This window comes from Macrobrachium nipponense, chromosome 23, assembly GCF_015104395.2.
Source record: "Macrobrachium nipponense isolate FS-2020 chromosome 23, ASM1510439v2, whole genome shotgun sequence".
Lineage (NCBI taxonomy): Eukaryota > Metazoa > Arthropoda > Malacostraca > Decapoda > Palaemonidae > Macrobrachium > Macrobrachium nipponense.
The window spans coordinates 77,829,120-77,848,261 of NC_061090.1; the positions used below are offsets into that span (position 1 = coordinate 77,829,120).

The following is a 19,142-nucleotide window of genomic DNA, read 5'->3' on the forward strand; positions in this document are numbered from 1 at the left end:
ATATTGGAAAGCATAAACGGTACGCTAATTTTATACCGTGTGTATGATGCAACCCCTTTAAAATTAGCTTCAAAATTAGGTTTCAAAAGTCGCATAATATGCGAGTATATACGGTAAGTAAAATTGTAAGATCCTGTATGTCAAAAGTTGCTGAATATTCCGTATAAGTACATTTTGTAACATTCATGTCCGATGTTCTAATTGCATACATTGCTGTCTGATGCGAAAACAGAAGTGAATTACTACTAGATATTTTGGTTAGCAAAAAAAACCACTATGTTAGAATATGGACTTTAAAAGTCAGAAGGTGACAACCTGTTGACTGAGAGGTTAATATCAGGTACTCTGTACTTCTAGTAACATTTTATTTTTTTTTTCATCCATACTCCAAGCTTTACAAACACAAATAATGCAATCTTGAAAACTGCATCCAACTGAAAATTTATTTACAAAAATTTTGTCAGTAGTAACTCTTAACTATATGAGTTCCAGACAGTTTTCTTTATAATACACTCTATAACTTAATTGTTTATAATACACTATATAACTTAGTAAATAGTAACTCACTTGATTACCATCATGAGGTCTTGTTTTCATAGAATTCCTCCACTAATTTACATTGGAAAATATCAGCAAAAGCTTTTAAAAAGTGGGGCACTACCTCTTCCACTCCAACATTACGATTCAGTTCCTTACTTAGAGTTGTAACTCCTTTGTCTGGTATTCCACAGGGAACTATGTTCTGAAACCAGTGTAACTCTGTGTTACAATTTAAAGCTATCCCATGTGTAGTTACATGACGTCCCTGAATACCTGAAAAATAGCAAACAAATACACAAAGATTAACATTACATCATTATCAAATTCTTTACTATCTGTGCTTGCACTTTGATGGCTTCCTTTCATAGTAAGATTATAATTTTTACAATAACAAATGTTTAATCAATATACAGGCAGTCCCAGGTCATTGATGAACTCGGTTAAAGGCAATCCAGTTTTATGGCAATTGTGTAGCGCCACAAAATCGGTGATTTATGGTGCCCTAATGTGCCGAGTTCCGGTTATCAGTGCCATAAGTCACCGATAACAATTATGTCGCCATAACATACGTAACAGAGGGCCAAAAACTGGTTATTAGTGCCATTAACCGGATATCAGTGCCAAAAATAGTCGAGTTTCCGTCAATGGCGGTTTTCACTTATGAGCATCCTGGTGAGAACGGGGACTGCCCGTTTGTATTTTTTAGCTAACAAACCTGGGGATTTTACCAATAGGATAAATCTTCTGGCGCCAGTTAAAAACAATCAAAAACTGTATCTGCAAGGAATCTGTGGCATCTGGCATCTAATGTGGAGAGTGGTCATCGACCACTCGTGAACCCAGCAATGCATTTAGTCTTTCTTCCAAACCAGGATTACTAGAGGGGTGGCTACAGGTGGGCAGTCTAAATTAAGACATCAGGTTTGTTAGCTATAAAAAATAAAAATTGATTACAAATTTGTCATTTGTTCATGTAAGGAACAAACCTTCAGTCTTAACAATAGGATTGACTCATAATTGGAGGTAGGTAAGAGAGTCTGGAACTGACTGCAGGTTTGGCACACCTGACCACCCTTCCCTGAAATGAGAATTCTAAAGAAGGGGTCTAGTCTGTGAGAGATTAGATCTATAGGTATCTAAAACTCAGTCCACTAGATGTAAACACAATAAGACATGTCCAGATTCATTGCAGCCATGGAAGAGAACGAGAACTCACTCTGTTTCAGCAACAAATTATGCTGGTCACAAGCAAAGGGTTTGTCACCACTGCTCACTCCCCTTGCTGGAGAGAGGAGTATATACTAACTGAGAAGCAGATTTGTATGTTGTATAGAACATAAAAATAAGTGCTATAACAGTAAGGCTGCTGTGCTCACCTGCATCAAGCCCATTCCAGCATATGATGTGTCTAATCTTCAATCCAACTGTAGGAATGAAGAATGGAATAAAGGGAAAGAAAGAGACTAGTCATCTCACTCATTCTCTCTTCCACACAGTCATCTTAGGCATGATACAAACTAAACTATCCTGCCAGGGGCACTGGATGAGCTACACAACTTGTTGGGCAGCCACCACCGGACCCAAGGAAAAAATGTGAGCAATATCCTTCAGGTAAAAGGAAGTAAAAGTGGTCTTCCAAAGCCAGGAACCAACATTCAAAATCCTATGAACAGACAAGTACTTCTTGAAGGCTACGGCCAGAAAGGAACTTATTCATCTAATGTCATGTGCTCTTGCATGTACAGCATTTGTGAAAGACCTTGAAGGTGAGGAGTAGGCTTGTCTATCATCTAATGGAGCCAAAAATTAAATGGTATTCTTGGATACTTATTTCTTGGCTTTGCCTGTGCTAACAAAAAGCCTATGACTCCCAGGCCTTAGGTAACAAGTCCTTTTTAGATAGCAACGCAGCGCTCTGATGGGACAAAGCAATAACTCCTGAAATTCGTTGTCAACAAACTCCTTCAGGGAAGGAATGGAAAACGAGGGAAATCTGTCATCATGAACTGAGGGATTTTGGGTCGTAGCCACGAATTCTAGGACAAATTTGAAGGCTATGGACTCCCAACCCTTGGTGTGTTTTGTTATAATCTAAGCCAAGAAGCTCTCCAACTCTAACTCTCTTTGAGGAAGCCAAGGTCAGGAGGAAAACTGTTTTCAAAGTCAGTTCAGTCTGATGATCGATGTAGTAGTTCAAATGGACCCTGAGTTAGACTGCTCAGCACCAGAGTAAGGTCCCACATAGGAGGTTTGAGTTTTCTAGTTGCCCAAGACTGTCCAAAGCTCTCCGAGTGGAGAGAAACCCTGTTGACAATATCAATCACAGTAGACAGCCCACTTGCCCAGGTACGCAGTTGATGAAGAACTCTTGAGGTAGCTGGACATCTGAGTCACTGCCCTGGTAGAAAAGGACAGCCTCCAGCTGTGAAGAAACAGGGACCCTACCGACTGGTGGAACCTCTCCACATGAGGTTGGCAGAGAATGTTGTGCCAAGGGGGAATTTCTCTCAGAACCGCTGACAGAAGAGACAGAAGGTCTGGGAACCACTCTGCTTGGGGCCACAAAGGAGCTACCAGGGTCATCCTGAGATTTCTGGAACCCATCGCTCTCTTCAGGACATGACAGATCAGGCAGAATGGAGGGAAGGCATACACTTCCAGATTGTCCCAAGGATGCTGAAGGGCGTCCTCCGCCACAGAGAAGGGATCTGGGACCACCAAACGGTAAGCCTCTAGCTTCCTGTTAAAGCATGTTGTGAAGAGATCTAACATGGGTCTTCTCCATAGGAGAAATAGGCTGTCCACTATATTCTGATGCAGAGACCAATCTGTACCTAGAACTTGACTTTAACAACTCAGCTTGTTGGGGACTACATTCCTCCTGCCTGGAATGTACCTGGCTGTGAGCTGTACTGACTTGTCTATCACCCACTGGTGTCACTCAACTGCCAATCAGTGAAGTTGGCGAGACACCACACCCCTGTCTGTTCACATACGCTACCACTGTGGTGTTCTGACATCAGAATGCCCCACCACCCTTTCTTGAAATTCCTGAAGACACATGAAAGCTGCCTTAACTCCAACATACTGAAGTGGAGTTGTTTCTCCTGTGTGTTCCATGCCCCTGAGGCCAGGAGCTCTTTGAGATAAGCACCCCAACCTTCGAAGGAGGCATCCGAGAACAAGAGAAGATCCAGAGGAGATGAATGAAGAGGAACTCTTGCTGTCAAGTTCTGGACATCCAACCACCACAGATGGTTGCTTCTTACCTTTGCTGATAGAGGGACCTGGTGCTGAGGAGAATCTCCTGCTGGGGACCAAAACTCCTTCAGTCTCCATTTCAGGGAACGAATGTGAAGACGCCCAAGAAGAACCAGCTTCTCGAGAGAAGACAAAGGCCAAAAAGAACTTGCCACTGGATAGCTGGTTGTTTCCCCCACTCGAAAGGAAGGAGCAAGCGACAGTACTGAGTTTCTGTAACCTCTGGTCCAACAGAAAAACTCTTGACGATGCTTAACCCATCACCACTCCCAAGGTTAGAATCCTCTGGCTGGGAAGGAGATTGAACTTCTTAAGATCTACCACAACGCTAGGTTCTACAAAACTGGAGGAGTAGTTCCCTGTCCTGAACCAGTCTCTCTCTGGAACTTGCCAAGACCAGGCATTTGCTGAGATATCTCAATAGGCAAATCCCCTGAGAATGAGTCCACATCAACACTAGAGTAAAGACCCTTGTGAACACCTGGGGAGCTGTAGTCAAACTGAAGCAAAGGACCTTGAACTGGAAGACCTGCTCCACAAGGCTGAAGCGGAGGAATTTCCTGGATGAAGGGTGTATTGGAATCTGTAAGTAGGCGTCCTTCAAGTCTATTGACAGTACGAAGTTGTTCTCCCTTACAGCTGCCAAGACTGTCTGGGATGTCTGCATCCTGAACCTTGTCTTCTTGATAAAGTGGTTCAACATGGAAAGGTCTACCACTGGTCTCCAATTGCCCATGGCCTTTAGAACCAGAAAGACTCAACTGTAGAACCCCAGGGAGGAATGATCTACCCTCTCCACTGCGCCCTTGTCCATCATCTTCGATACATCCTCCTGGAAAGCCAGGTACTTCAGAGAGCCTCTAGCATATGTCAAGTGCAGGAGAGGACGATCGGAGAAAGGCGTAGGTAAGTTGAACGGAAGTAGAGACCCTACCTGAAGGACATCTAACACCCACTTCTCTGCTCTGTGCAATTGCCATTTGGCCCAGTGGCCCGCCAGGCATTCCCCCACCCCATGGCAACAGGTGGGGAGTGGTGCCCTCTCTACCAACGACCTGACCTGCCCCTGCCCCTAGCCCCCTCCCTGGTTTGGAAGAGCGAGGCTGGAAGGGACACTGCTGTGGCTGCTTCTAGGGAGAAGATGCTGGCTGAGAGGCCCTAGTGGAAGTCGATGATTTTGAAGACTTTTTTTTGGAGGTGACTGCCTACTCTACCTTGGAGGTGGAGGACAAGGAGCCTTCGATTTAGTGACCACCTGCTGGACAAAATGATTGTTGGTGTCAGCATGCTGTCTGTTTATCGCTACCTTCAACTGATCTCTGAGAAGGAGGAGCTGGGACTCTGGAATATCTCCATTCCAGAGAGACGACAAGGAATCTGAATCCACCAAACAAGCCACCTTAGAAAGGGCTGCGTCCCTTCTAATTAGGAGCAAGTTAGCCCACAAATAAGCATTTAGTTGTCCCAGATATGAGATGGCCTTCGCACCAGACTGAAGCAATCTGATGAAAGAAGGAGTGCTAAGTTAAGTATATCTTAGTTTAACCAGACCACTGAGCTGATTAACAGCTCTCCTAGGGCTGGCCCAAAGGATTAGATATTTTAACATAGCTAGGAACCAATTGGTTTCCGAGCAACAGGACCTACAGCTAGTTGTGGAATCTGAACCACATTATATCGAGAAATGAATTTCTAATCACCAGAAATAAATTCCTCTGATTCCACATTGGCAAAGCGGGGAATCGAACCCAGACCACTGAATCGGTAAGCCAGCACGTAAACCAATCATCCAATGAGGAACTTGGATGGTGTACTGACAGACCCTCTTGCTGAATGGGACGACGTTATCCTAGCTACTGCAGATGACCACAAGTCCAGCCATGAGATAGTCTGAAAGGCAGAAGAAGCAGTAGACTCCAAAGCAGAAGCCTCTTAAGAGAAAGGTCAATGAAGAACCCTCAGCCCTAACCTGATCCAGGGTCAAGCTAGGCTTCAGACAAACCTCATCTGAATTAACCTCCCTACTCATCAGCTGAACCAGTTGAGTAATATTTCTTATGCTGGATGAGAGGAGGGGCAGAAGCTTGAACGACCTATTGGAACGAAGAGAATTCTCCAGTCCAGACACCAAAGAATTAACATGCTGCAAAATCAAAAGAGCATGCCCAGAACATAGCATCTCAAACAAAGTCCTCACATCCTTCTTTGGCCCAAGCAAGGCCTCTATGTATGTATGAGTCATAGAAGATGGAGTCTGAGTCTTCTCAGAAAGGCTATTGAACTCATGAATGAGACCAATAATCTCCATGTAAGAAAAACAAAACTCCTGACTCTCCCAAGAGAGATCCCTACTATCACTTCCTCTGGCCACTGAAGAGCTCATCCTTAAAGGAAGAATGTCATCTCTTCTCCTTGAAGGACCACGTCTGTGATCGTAGGAACAGGGACAGGAGAATCATGTACGTGGCTGTACAGAGATGAATGTCATATGTGAGATCCTCTGCGAGAAGGATCAGTGTGAAATTGTTGTTGAGATAGTCATGACCCCCAACTTTGGAAGGCGAACAACGACCAAAGGCCTTCCTTGGAGAATGAGAAGAGGAATGCCGACACTTCTTGGTAATTGGAGAAAAACACTTCCTCTCCCAATCATGAAGAGGTATCAAAGCATGTCCATGATGAGACACATGGGCATCAACAGCCTCAAGGCCACGTCTGTCAAAAACTTCACGGCTGTCACTACAAACACGTCCATGGTCATGGAAGAGGAGATGAACATCTTGAAGGTCTCATAGTAACTGAATTACCAACTTGAGGGACCACCACCTTCAACTTCTTAATCGGAGCCTGTCATCCTTATGGTGAACTCGATCAGGTTGAGGAGACATAGAACCAGCAAGAGGCCTCTGAGGAAAAGGGGGAAGATTATCCTTCACAGGTACACGAACATGGGAGAGAGAATCACATCCACGTACATGAATAGGAGACTCATGTCCGTGTGAGGACGAAGATGACACATCTCTCATGCTACCAGAAGGGGAAGCAACAAGAGGATGGTGATTTACGACGTTTCCTCTCAGTCCAGTTTGTCTACCATCACCTGCAAGAATACCTCCGATGGATTGACATCCATCTGGGATGACATCATAGAGGAAGCTGGATGTGACGTCACGCAACAGGAGTTGGTTGTGACATCACTGGAACTGGTGTCACAGGCACACAGGATGCTGGGAGTGACGTCACAGTGGGCATCAGACTCTCAGCCCGAGTTGATGGCCTCCCTGATGGCAAGGTAAAGGGTGACCCAGGATGAGGCTTAGTTGCAGATGGCATTTCACCAGGCAGCAGCACATGCAAGCCAAAGTAATGGAGGCCAGGAGGAGGGGGGACTGCTGGGAGGCTGTAGGTGGAAGGCATGCAGACATGAAATGGGACAACAGGCCTTCCAAGGAGGGGACCCCTTGTAGGCCTAAGGAGGTCCCACAGATGCCATCTTGTGCAAGTCATTCTCTGAAACAAAGGAACAAGAAAATGCTGCCTCATCCCTCCCTGAAGAAACTTCTCCCCCTGAAAGAGAGGGGCAGCATTAAACAAATGATCACCTTGAGCAACTCTCGGTGCTTTCAAAGATGAAACAAATTATCACCTTGAGCAAATCTCGATGCTTTCAAAGATGAATCAATGGAAGAAAAGGAGGGAGACAAAGCATCACTGGATGATGATGCAGAAGGAAAAAGTCTGGAAGGGGAAGCAGAAGCATCTACTTGAAGAGGGCTGAATCCTTCCCATGATGGACGCATAGACATTCTATGATGCTCCCACTTCTTGTAGAAGTTCTTCCACTGCATAACAGCCCAGGAATGCCACTCCAGGCATGGATTAGTTACATTACAAACATTAGCACGACACCTACTGCAAGTTGTATGGGGTCAGTCAAGATGGAGGCTAGGAAGCATGAACACAGGAATCGTGGAAGTCTGGGACACGTGTTGACATACCAAAGACTTCTTAGAATCGATGGAGGAATCCACACAAAGACACCCAAAAACACAAAAAAGCAGGAAGGAACCATGGGCTGTCCAAAACTAAACCGGCTTTGGTGGAGGACAGAAAAAGCAAACATCCGCTCTCCAAGGCGGTCAAAGAAAAACTAAATGCGTCATGGGGTTCATATGCGTGGTCAGTGACCACTCTCCACCTCTTCTATGCATTAGATGCCAGATGCCACAGATTCCTTGCATATACAGTCTTTGATTGTTTTTAACTGGTTTCCAGCTGGCACAGGAAGATTTAACCTATTGTTAAGACTGAAGGTTTGTTCAGCATTTGAACAAAACTGTTATCTGGCTCATCACTTCTATGATACATTCAGTAATATAAGTATGAAATTTTTGTTGACAAAAACTTGAGGTTTCATATGAACTATGTACTCATATTTCTAAGACTATAGAGGCCAAAACTGAGATTCTATGATTCAAACAAAAAGCTGTGAAATACTTACCTACAGCACATATTTTATTGTCACCCACCCAAACTCCTGTGTGGGGGGATGTGTTTGCCAGGACATCTAGGGATCGGCAAGTTCGTATGATGGTTCTTTCTAGTGCACAAACATACCTTGAAAAGAAATACAAATTACAATATAGCCTATACTAATTCTAGCAGTAAAGATACAAATTACAATATATCCTATACCAACTCTAGCAGTAAAGAATATACCAACTGTTTAGCCATGATTGTAACTAAGGCAGTGAAGAATGTACCCAACTTTGTAGCCATAAATATAGATTAAGGCAGAAAGGATATAAAAATTTGAGTAGTACAGTAGGCAAGTACAGTACATACTGTAACTATGTATATTTTTTGTCATTTTAGTTACCCAGAAAACACAAATCATAGTTTGTAACTATGAGTAGATATAACTTCATGGGATGAAGATGAGCAAATCCAACTCTCAACGGATAGGCATCACCATATGAGTATTGAAAACAAGTTTTGGCAGGTGGACAGGCTAACTCACAGTGAGTATCAATATTATGCTCCATATGGTTTGGATGAATTTAGCACGAAAGAAGTTCAGAGCGCTTCATTGGTCTATAAAATTAGTGGCAACTGTAAATTCTCGGCTTGGGGAGTCGGGAGTCAGAGGGAGCTCTCAGTATGATTTTAGACTTGAGGGGGGAAATGTTACGCAGCTGTCTGTCCCATGACTTCTTTTTATTTATTTTATCACAAATATTCCCAGGGATTGCTGTTGTCTTTAGCTCTTATCTTTCATGATAGTATGTTAGCTATAACTGTAATTTTGCAAAAAGTGTAAAGAAATATTAGAAAAACCATGTATGTATACCTTCCAAAAGTTATTTTATCTTGTAAATATTTTACAACAAATATACTCACAATTTGTCACTGACTTTAGATCTTATCTAAAACTGTATAACTTGGTAAAATTTTCAACTTCCTGTGGAAGGTAGGGAAAATTTTTTCAAATTTTTTTCTTACACCATGTGTATTAGCATACCTTCCTCTTTCCATTGTTATGTTTTTTTCTTAAATTGGCTAACCTTAAAATTTGCTATGTCTAGGGGTGTGCATGCTACATATTTAGCCCGTCCCTTAAGGATTAAGAACTTTGAGAAATACATGCACTTTTAAATATTTACAAAGGCCAGTATAAAATATATTTAACCAATAGGACTGTGGCATACTCATACTTCACTTCAAAAAGAGCACAGAAACTGATGCAAGTCTGTCTTGTCTTTGAAATGGTCATGCTTGATGTTGAGATTTCATGAATACCTCACATGACCTAGTCCCAGAATGCAATGATGAAAAAAGAAAACCACTTACTATACATTTAAATTTATGTAAGTGTTCTGACTTTAAAAATTACAATTTTATGATAAAATAAAGTTTTAATTATACTTACCCAATAATTATACAGCTAAGAGTTTCACTTGCCATCAGTTAAAATCCCAAAATTCGTGGGTGGCGCTACTTTTCTGTTTTACTATTTTGGCTAGGTAACAATGCCCCACCCACTTTTGGGGCAAGAGAGAGGAACAACTTGGCAAAGAGCACAGTCTATTGATGCCCTTCAAAATAAACCCATGCTAGGGGAAGGAGGGTGGGCTCCAATTATATAATTACTGGGTAAGTATAATTAAAACTTTATTTTATCATAAAAATGTCATTTCTAATGATGTAACTTAACCAGTAATTTTAGAGCTGATTCCCACATTGTGAGAAGGTGGGAAGCATGGATAATTCTACCTCAACATTTATAAATAGATGGATGATAGAAAGCTTTGCCAACATTAAATAAAATGTTTGTTGATTCCTTACCTGATAAGAGAGTTGTTCTAGAAAAATACTGCCTCTAGTTGCCACTTATCTTATTGTGTAACAGCGTGGTGGTAAAGCCATGTAGCACCTATTACTTTAGTGGGATATTTGTAGCAAACGACAATTCCAAAGGCTAACAAAGGATCAAAATAATTGCTCCTGCCTAGGGCTAAGTACCAATAAATCACTAGAAAACTGTTACCTATTTCCAAACCAATTTCTAAACAACCACCACCACCCTACCACAGGAGTGGAGGGTATTCCAGGTACTTTGTACCTCCAGGCTTCCCATAAAAACATCACACCTTATACCAAGGAGAATACGAATTTTAGGAAGGGTTACTTCCCATACTTCCTTTCCCAACACCACACCAGACGCAAGAAAAGGACCAACGGTACTGCAGTCTTCATACAGTCTCAACATCATGGAGATAATACAATGCAAACACTGATTTGCATTTCCAAAACACTGAATAATAATAGTTGAAAGAGATAAATTTCTTTTAAAAGTTAGCAAAGTGGCTATTGCTATAATTTCATGAGCTTTAGCCTTGCACAGCAGGAATAGTACATTTTCCTGAACTGAAGAGTGCGCTTCTCAGATGACATCAATTACGAAGGACAATGGTCTGGATGAGTTTTTAACCCTTAATGGATGGATAGCTTCTCAGGAGTAGTAATAACAGGTTTGAGGTGGTGGACGGACTGATCTTGTAGAGAAGTAATATTAAGCACTATCGATTTGGAAAGAATCGGGGGGAAAGAGGTGTCAATACTTTTATAGCCCATAAATTCACTAGTGGCAACTTTTACACTGGCTAAAATCACAAATATGGTATTTCAGGACTTCAGTTCTGCCTCTGACTTCAAGGGAGAATGTACTGCGTCTCTGTCTCGCATGACGTCTTTTTGTAAATTTGCTCATAAATATACCAAGGGGTTGCTGTTGGTTTTTGTTCTTGTCTTTTATGATGTGTAGTATGTCATGTAATTTTGCAAAGTAAAGTGCAAAGAAATATTACAAAAAACATACAAATAAAAAGTTACTGCATCTTCATTCGGTAAATTTACATAAATATTTTTCAACAAATATGCTAAGCATTTGTTACTGATTTTCTTTCTTATGTTTTGATATTGCGTGAGCAATAATTATAATTTTACAAAATAAAATAAAATTATTTATTACAAAAACATACAAGTTGGTAAAATTTACCAAGTGGGCTCTGAGAAGCCAATCATCTAGACACAAGGATATTCATATCCCCTCAAAATGGAGCCCCTTTGCTATGGGAGCCATTACCCTCGTAAATACTGTCATCAAACCAAAGCAAAGGGCAAGAAATTCATAAACCCTCCCTTTGAAAACAAACCTGAGGTACTTCCTTGACTTGGGATGTATGGGAACATGGAAGTAAGCATCCTGTAGATCTATGGACGTCATCCAGTGTCCTGGGTGAATGAACGACAGGACTGTCTGGTTTGTTTCCATCCTGAACAAGCTCTACTGCTCCCTTTTCTATAAGAGAGGTTACTTCGTCCGCATGAGCTGAAAACCTCTCTGATCCTCTTGAGTAAGCAGTCAAGACAACTGGCACGCTGACTAAGGGAGGCTTTTGATGAAGAGGGTAACGTAACCCTCTTTCAGAACTTTCACAATCCATGGTTCTGGCCCTTTCTTTTGCCAAACTTCCCAAAACATGAGAAGTCTAGCACCTACATGTGTGCGGAGAATGGTGTATTCACTTGTGAGAGGAACCTTTTGTAGCCGTATTCTTAATAGCTCTTGCAGGGGAACTTGTACTTCCTCTAGATTTGGAGAGGGATCTCTGTCTGGTTCGAAAGGGCTGAACTCTTGAAGAAAGAGGTTGCCTTGAGACTACTGCTGGAGGATCTCTAGGCCTTTTGGAGGACTGGGTGAGAAGATCCTGTGTACCCTTCCTTTCCAGATCCGATGCAATGCCTAAATCCATTGCTTGAGGGAATAAATGTCGTTTGTCCAAGGGGAAGTAAAACAGAGCTGACCTTTGAGAGGCAGTAGCCCCTTTAGATGTGCAGGAGCACCAGAACTCCCTCTTCTTGAGTGTCCCCACTGTGTAGAGAGAGGCCAACTCGTGGGAACCATCCCTTATTCCCTTGTCGATACATGAGAGAACCCCCATCCAATCTGCCAAGAGGTTCTCCAGAAGCAAAGAACAAGACCTAATCTTGCAGCCCAAGGCGCAAACGGATCAGTCAAGAAAATTGAAAATCCCAAAAACTTTAAAGATGCTCTTTAAAAGATGCAGCAACTCTGAAGCAGAAAATGACATTTTTATAGTAAAATTAGATTTTACACATACTTACCAAGTAATTACCTATAGCTGAAAGCTCAATAATCAGCAGTCAAATCTTACGAATTTTATGGTAGCACCACCATCGCTAGTGTAGGTGTATAGGACCTGCCCACTTTTGGGACCGATGGGTACAAAACTGCAGAGAGAACCAATTTGTTTGGTCTGCCATGTCCATCTGCAGGGAGGAGGGTTGGCTTTAATAATGTAATTACTTGGTAAGTATATGTAAAATCTAATTTTATTATAAAAAATGTCATTTCTACACATGTAACTTACAAAGTAATTACCTATAGCTGATTCCACTCTTATGCAGGTCGGAATCATGGACATGACCTACATTGAAGACATTATGTGTTTAGTAATGACTCAATGTAGGAATACTGCAAGTATTTATCAAATACTTATTGTACCTTACCTGGCAAGAGCGTTGCAGATGAATACTGCCTCTGGTTGTTGCTCTCTTAACCTGTAGAAGGCATGGCAGTAGTGGGAAATAACTCCTCAGTCATGGAGTTTCACCAATAACGGGTAAAAGTTATTTATTGATGCCCTTGCTCTGGGCTTAGACCAGATAAAACTCAATAAACACACCTACACCATAAAATACAACCAGTGATACCCTACTGTAAGACTGGTGAGTACTCCGGGTAACAAGTACCTCTAGGCTTCCCAAAACTCAACACCAACAACCAAGACAACAGAGGACAGTAAAGGGACAGTTGGCCACCAATGCTTCCTCCCCCAACACCATGCCAGCCACCGACAACGGACCAAACGTAGAACAATTATCATAAACGGTCTCTATATCTTTACGATAATGCACAGAAAAAACTTATCTACATTTCCAGAATCTAGAGCTCATAATAGCTTTTAAGGACATATTATGCCTAAACGCTAGAGACATCGCTAAGGCTCTTACTTCATGTGCCTTAGCGTTGATGGATGGTAATATTTCTTCCTAGAGTTGAGTGTGTGCTTCCACTATCAAGCTCCTTAGGAAAAAAGGAAATGGCGTTCATAGGCATAGGATGAGACGGAGACTTCACCGAACACCACAGATTACTTGCAGGTCCTCTAATCTTTTCTGTTCTCCTTAAATAGTAGCGTAACACTCTCACTGAGCAAAGACACTCTTCCTCCCCTGGTCCTATGATATCCATAAGATTCTTAATGGTAAAAGAACGTGGCCAAAGTTTATTCGCATCCTCGTTCTTTGCCAGAAACCCCAAGAACAGAGAACAAACTGAGTACCTTAGGAAAACCCCTCTCTTCTGTCTATAGCCTGTAATTCGCTGACCTTTTTGGCTGTAGCCAGACTAACAGGAAAAGGGTCTTCTTAGAAAGGTTCCTCAGAGAAACTGAGCGGAGGGGTTCGTAAGAGTCCCCAACAGCAACTTTAGCGCTATGTCCAGATTCCAAGAGACTGCTCTAGACTTTTCTGTCTTGAAAGTATCCATGGATCTAATAAGATCACTAATGTTGCTGTTGTGCCCCTCATCAAGACCTCTGTTTAACATCGTTCTCTACCTCTTAATGGTACAGTTAGATAATTTCCTTGAGGATCTTAAAAATAGAAGAAAATCCACTTTCTGTGTGATAGTGGTTTCAGAAGAAGAGACATTATGTCTTCTACACCATTTTCTAAAGACTGACCACTTCAACTGGTAGAGCTTGCTAGCAGATGATCTACGACTGTTTTCCTTCAAGGCGGAAGCTTCAAGAAGAAAAATAAAGAGGGATTCTGTGTCTGCTGTCCTACATGTTCAGACCCTAAGGTCCAAGACACAAGGACAGTACTTGACCATTCACCTAGAAGGTGCTGCATGCAGTTCCAAGCTCTACATAACACCAAACCATTACTGAAGAGCGAACTCATCTGTACTAGTAAAGGCTTGTCTCACTATTCAAACTCTTGTGATAGTGAGTGCTTGGCGAGCATTAGAATTCATAAGAATTTCCAGGCTCAGCGAGAGAACCTGACTTGTAAGATAATAATCGGGCGAGCCTTGTCTTGCCCTGGTACTCGGCAACATGATGAAGCCAAGCACTCGGCAAGTGCCAGCGAAACCAAGGCATCAAGGCACTCAGCAAGACTCCCGATTATTGTAATAATTATCGGGAATGCCAGTTGCCTGAGTTTAGAATTCTCAAAAAATTAATTCACTCTGAACGCCAGAAATTCCAAGGAATTTAATGGCTTAGCGAGACTCCCGATTTCTGTAATAACAGTTACTGGGGATGCCTGTCTTGCCCGAGTGTTTGGAAACTATAGAAAACCATAACACCCTGAGAATGCCAGAAATTCCAAAGAATTCGATCATCCTGCCAGATTCCTGGGTATTGTGGTAACAATTATCAGGAATTCTCGTCTCAACCGAATGTTTGCAGATCACAGAAGACCAAAACACTCGGAGAGCGCTAGAAATTGCGAAGAATTTAATCGCTTGGTGAGACCCGCGAATTTCGTCAAACAATCATGAGAGTGGGGCCCCTCCTCGACTCCTGTAGAAATCGAGGAGGAACAGGCATAAAAACCAGTCCTCAATGCGAGCATTTAGGACTGGAATGAGAGTGCAACTCAACAGAATTTACACTTGAGGCTCCCAAAACGCAAGAACCCATAGAGGACTGCGAATTGAAATCTATCCAAAGGACAGAAAAAGCCAGGGAGAACATAGTCTCCAGATTTGACAGAAGATTCTTCCTCAACGACGTGGATGTACGTCCGGTCGGACCCTAAGATCACTCTAGGAACGTAGTCCCCCGATGCTCCTACGGGAGAGCATTCTGCAGGATCCCTCCTATTCACCTCGCCCTTCCCGGTGTAGTCATGGGAAATAGAGGGAATAGGTGAGGAAGACTGGACGCTTTCGCTCGCCTTGTTAGCAGAACTAGCAGGAGAAGCGAGTCGTGGGCAGCCATCAACCTGCAGTGATGGCCATGACGCAAGTCTAAGAAAGTGTTATCATCCAGGAGAAATGCTTTCCTACGGAGGGTTATGAAACTCTTGCACAGCAGGAGAAACATTCACCGCCACTGAGACTGGTTGGTCACGCGAACATGGCCGTAGTCTGGGTGGGGTTGAGCATGCACCTGACTGGAGAGGGCTGGTATCATTCTCTCACCTGTCCAAGTCCTCGTCGAGGCCGAAACTTTTCCAGAGGACCAAATGGGACCGTCACATCAACCCTGGGTACTGAGCAATCACCGTGAGAGTGATCACCAGTAAGGTGTGAGTCACTTAAGCAACTCACTCCTTCCTTCCACTCTTTGCCTGAGTCGTGACGTGAGCGAACTCAACCTCACCAACTCTGGATGCACATGAATCCGTAGATTTACATGCACTCTAGAAAACTCGCGAACGAGCGCCCAACATGGAACTAGTCTTAGGGGCAGAACCTCTAGGACTAGCAGCAGAAGTGCAAAATGGCAATTTGTCGAAAATTGCATTTTTCCTAACTATACAAACCTGAGGTCCTTTAACAATAGGAAGTAGCTAGCGGCAGCTGGAATGGTCGTAAGCTTCGAACAAGGGGAGAACGGTAGTTAACTGCTTGTCCGACAGTGCGCGCGCCCGCGCGCCTGAGAGGTAAGAATCCCTTTTGCTTTAGGCCCATGCAAAAAGCACAGATTGAGGGGTGGCATGAGGTAGGACTATATGTAAAGGACCTCAGCTTTGTATAGTTAGGAAAAATGCAATTTTCGACAAATTGCCATTTGTTCCGACACGGCATACAAACCCTCGGTCCTTTAACAATAGGAAGACTCACTTCTTGGTGGGAGGAATCTGAGTCTTTTGGTGAACAGACTGGTGTTCGTCCAACCTTGGAATGCCTCCCTGGTCGTAAGAGTGAGGGAGGGATCCAAGCCTCTGTCCGATTGATCGGGGTGTGCACCGCAGGATCAATGGTCAGACCTCTGGGCCAAGTACTAAGAGAGAGGCAAGTGTATCTCTTCGTACCAGCAAGCAAGAACTTGTTCCTGTTTGCAAGAGGCAACATAGAGTATGGGTTGTCTTAAGCTGGCATCCACTTCCTCCCCCTTGTTGGAGGAAGTGGTGGATATACACTCCTATCCCTAGTGAAAGGGATAAGATGGGTCTCTGTTGAGTAGCTCACCTGCATCTCGTCCTTATCCAGCAGGGTGACGACCGTGTCCCTCTACCCACAGGTAGAGGGGAAGAAAAAGATGGGAAGAGGAGCCAGTCACTCTCTCATTCACTCATCCATTCTTACAGTCACACCAGGACTCGATGCTGTTCAGCCTGCGAGGGTCTGGGTTCGCTACACAACGTGTTAAGCAGCCACCACGGGTTCCAAGGAAAAAGATCCAAGGACCTGTGGGCAATATCCCAAAAGTAGAAGGTGTATATGGTCTGGTTGGACCAGACCCCCTGCCTTCAGTACCTGCGGCACGAAGTTCTTGCGGACAAAGCAGCATCTCCTTCGCATCGAAGGCGGTGAAGCCCATTAGGGAGGGGATTGTGAAGGACTCGAACCGACCGTCAGGGACCGAAGGGTTCTGAGTCTTCGCTACGAAGTTCGGTACGAAATCGAGCGTCACGGAACCCCATCCCCTGGATGCTTGACTTCGCAGAAAAAGTCATGCAGTTTCCTCAGAGGAAAAGAAGGGAATAGTCGCATGACCTATCCCTCTTCTCGACTTCGGTGATGTCCAGTACCCATACTGGCCTGTCCGTCTGCAAAGAAGAGTCTCGCATCCTCCTATCCCCATGCAGCGAAGTTCTCGGTGGTGGATAGGACACCGACACTCCACGGTAGGTGTCGATGGTATGGGTACTGTGACAAGCTATTAAGACGAAGTAATGATTGCTCTGGAGCAACCGAACTAAGTCCACAGCGTAGTTCGAAACTGACTCGGGCACTCTGACAGCTGCCGACTGACTGGTACAGTATCGGTAGTGAGGCAAGTTGTCCAAGCATCCGAGTAAGTCACGTGACCTTCGCCCTTTAAAGGGTTATGCCGAGAGACCAAACAAATAATGTATTTGTTTGTCACCGATGCCGGACGGCGAGGTGATGAATCTCTTAAGGCATATGCTCAACAGGCGAAAGTCAATTGCCTTCTAGAGACCGAGGTCCCTGAAGGCAAGACACTCTCATAGTAGCTGAATCTCAGCTAAGGAGAAACAACACTATGTGCCGTTGAAGACGAAGGTAGATATTGAATGCAACCTACGTCTTCCAGCTGAATTGAGAGAAGGATTCTCAAGATTCTAAACCTGCGCTTACAAATGACTGAAAACGCTAACCGCTATTTCATCGCTGTCTGGTGAGGAGTCGTAGTTGCAATGAAAGCGGGGCGTTCTTCAGTAATGAAAACACAGGGGAGTACTGCCTGAAGAACTGCTTCTCATGGGCTGAACGTTTGGAAGTAGAGCTGACAGGTCTGGGAGTAGGCGATGTCTTTCAATACATCTGCTAATCCGGGATGAACAATGAACAATTGCACACCTCCGAATACAAGATATTTTGAGGACAAACTCAGATTCCGCAAAATCATTCGCATTATCGCAGTGCGATGCAGCAAGAGATTATTACAGAATTCTGTTACTGTGCGGTAAACAGAAAGATGAAAGTCGAAGAATTATCTCTGTTGTAAATTCTCGCAATACCAATGACGATTAAATCGAGCGTCACAGCATTAGATGGTCATTCATGTATGCGAGAATCCCCGTTAATCAGAGACCTAAGTCCGTGATTGTTGGGCAGAGATAAGGTTGGTAGTCAATCAAAGCAGAGGAGAAAGACCGTGCTTCTCGAAGCGACAGCTGGCACTGAGCTGCCTCGGGCAATTCAATACACAGTAGCTGTCGCTGACTCGTCATCCTGAGTTGCCAGGTAATCCATTCCACGAAGGAATGCGTTCGGCTAGAACCATCGAGCATACAAAAATACGCTCGAGCAATTATATTTAAACAAAACGGATTTCGGTAAATACAAGAGCTGATTGGTGTTGTCGTGACAATACCAAGTATCTAAAATCGAAACTGGTAACTCCTGGGAGGTTGCAGGCAACCCCGAGTTGCAGTTCAATTAAGATACAAATCGTCTCGGTCACAATCTGTAGAGTTAACTACAGTATGCGCCTACCCCACGGACAATTCAACTGCTTAACAGAATCATGTTGCGAGGGTAATATACATAGTATATTTGTAGGTTCTGTACAACGACCTCCATCCTAAATTCATTTCTTCGAGAAATGAGAATAAGGATTGGAGATCGACAACCTTCAATCTCTAAACAAGAGAGTGAAGGAGAAGTTTTCCCCGAAGGAAAGCTTCAATGGTGAAAAGAATACCGAAGACGATAGTTCAAGCCAAACTGGATGTTCCCATCCGTTCTTCTCTATTCCAGAATTAATACTGCGAGATATCTTCCTTTAGCGGCAGTTTTCTTCCAAACGCTAGAAATTCCAGGAATTCGAGCATTCAGCGAGGTTCCCGATTATATTAGTAACAATTATCGGGAATTCTCATCTAGCTCACTTTGGACCGTGGTTTCGCCTACGTGTTTGGAGATCGAAATCTTCGAACATTGAGTGCTAGAAATTCTGCAGAATTCTAAGTACAGGCGGTCCCCGGGTTATGACAGGTCCGGCTTACGACGTTCCGAGGTTACGACGCTTTTTCTTAAATATTCA

At 43.5% G+C, this 19,142-nt stretch overlaps 1 protein-coding gene across 1 annotated transcript in view; it reads right to left on the reverse strand.

Moving 5' to 3' along the window:
- Positions 1-348: 348 nt before the first annotated feature.
- Positions 349-19,142, reverse strand: part of LOC135201688 (octanoyl-[acyl-carrier-protein]:protein N-octanoyltransferase LIPT2, mitochondrial-like) — a 47,035-nt gene continuing 28,241 nt past the window's right edge. Inside the window, exons 3-4 of the mRNA XM_064230838.1 lie at positions 8,303-8,418; positions 349-813 (exon numbers count right to left, since the gene is read on the reverse strand). Coding sequence (XP_064086908.1) covers positions 578-813; positions 8,303-8,418 — 352 coding nt within the window. The 3' untranslated portion in view covers positions 349-577. The remainder of the gene's footprint in view (positions 814-8,302; positions 8,419-19,142) is intronic.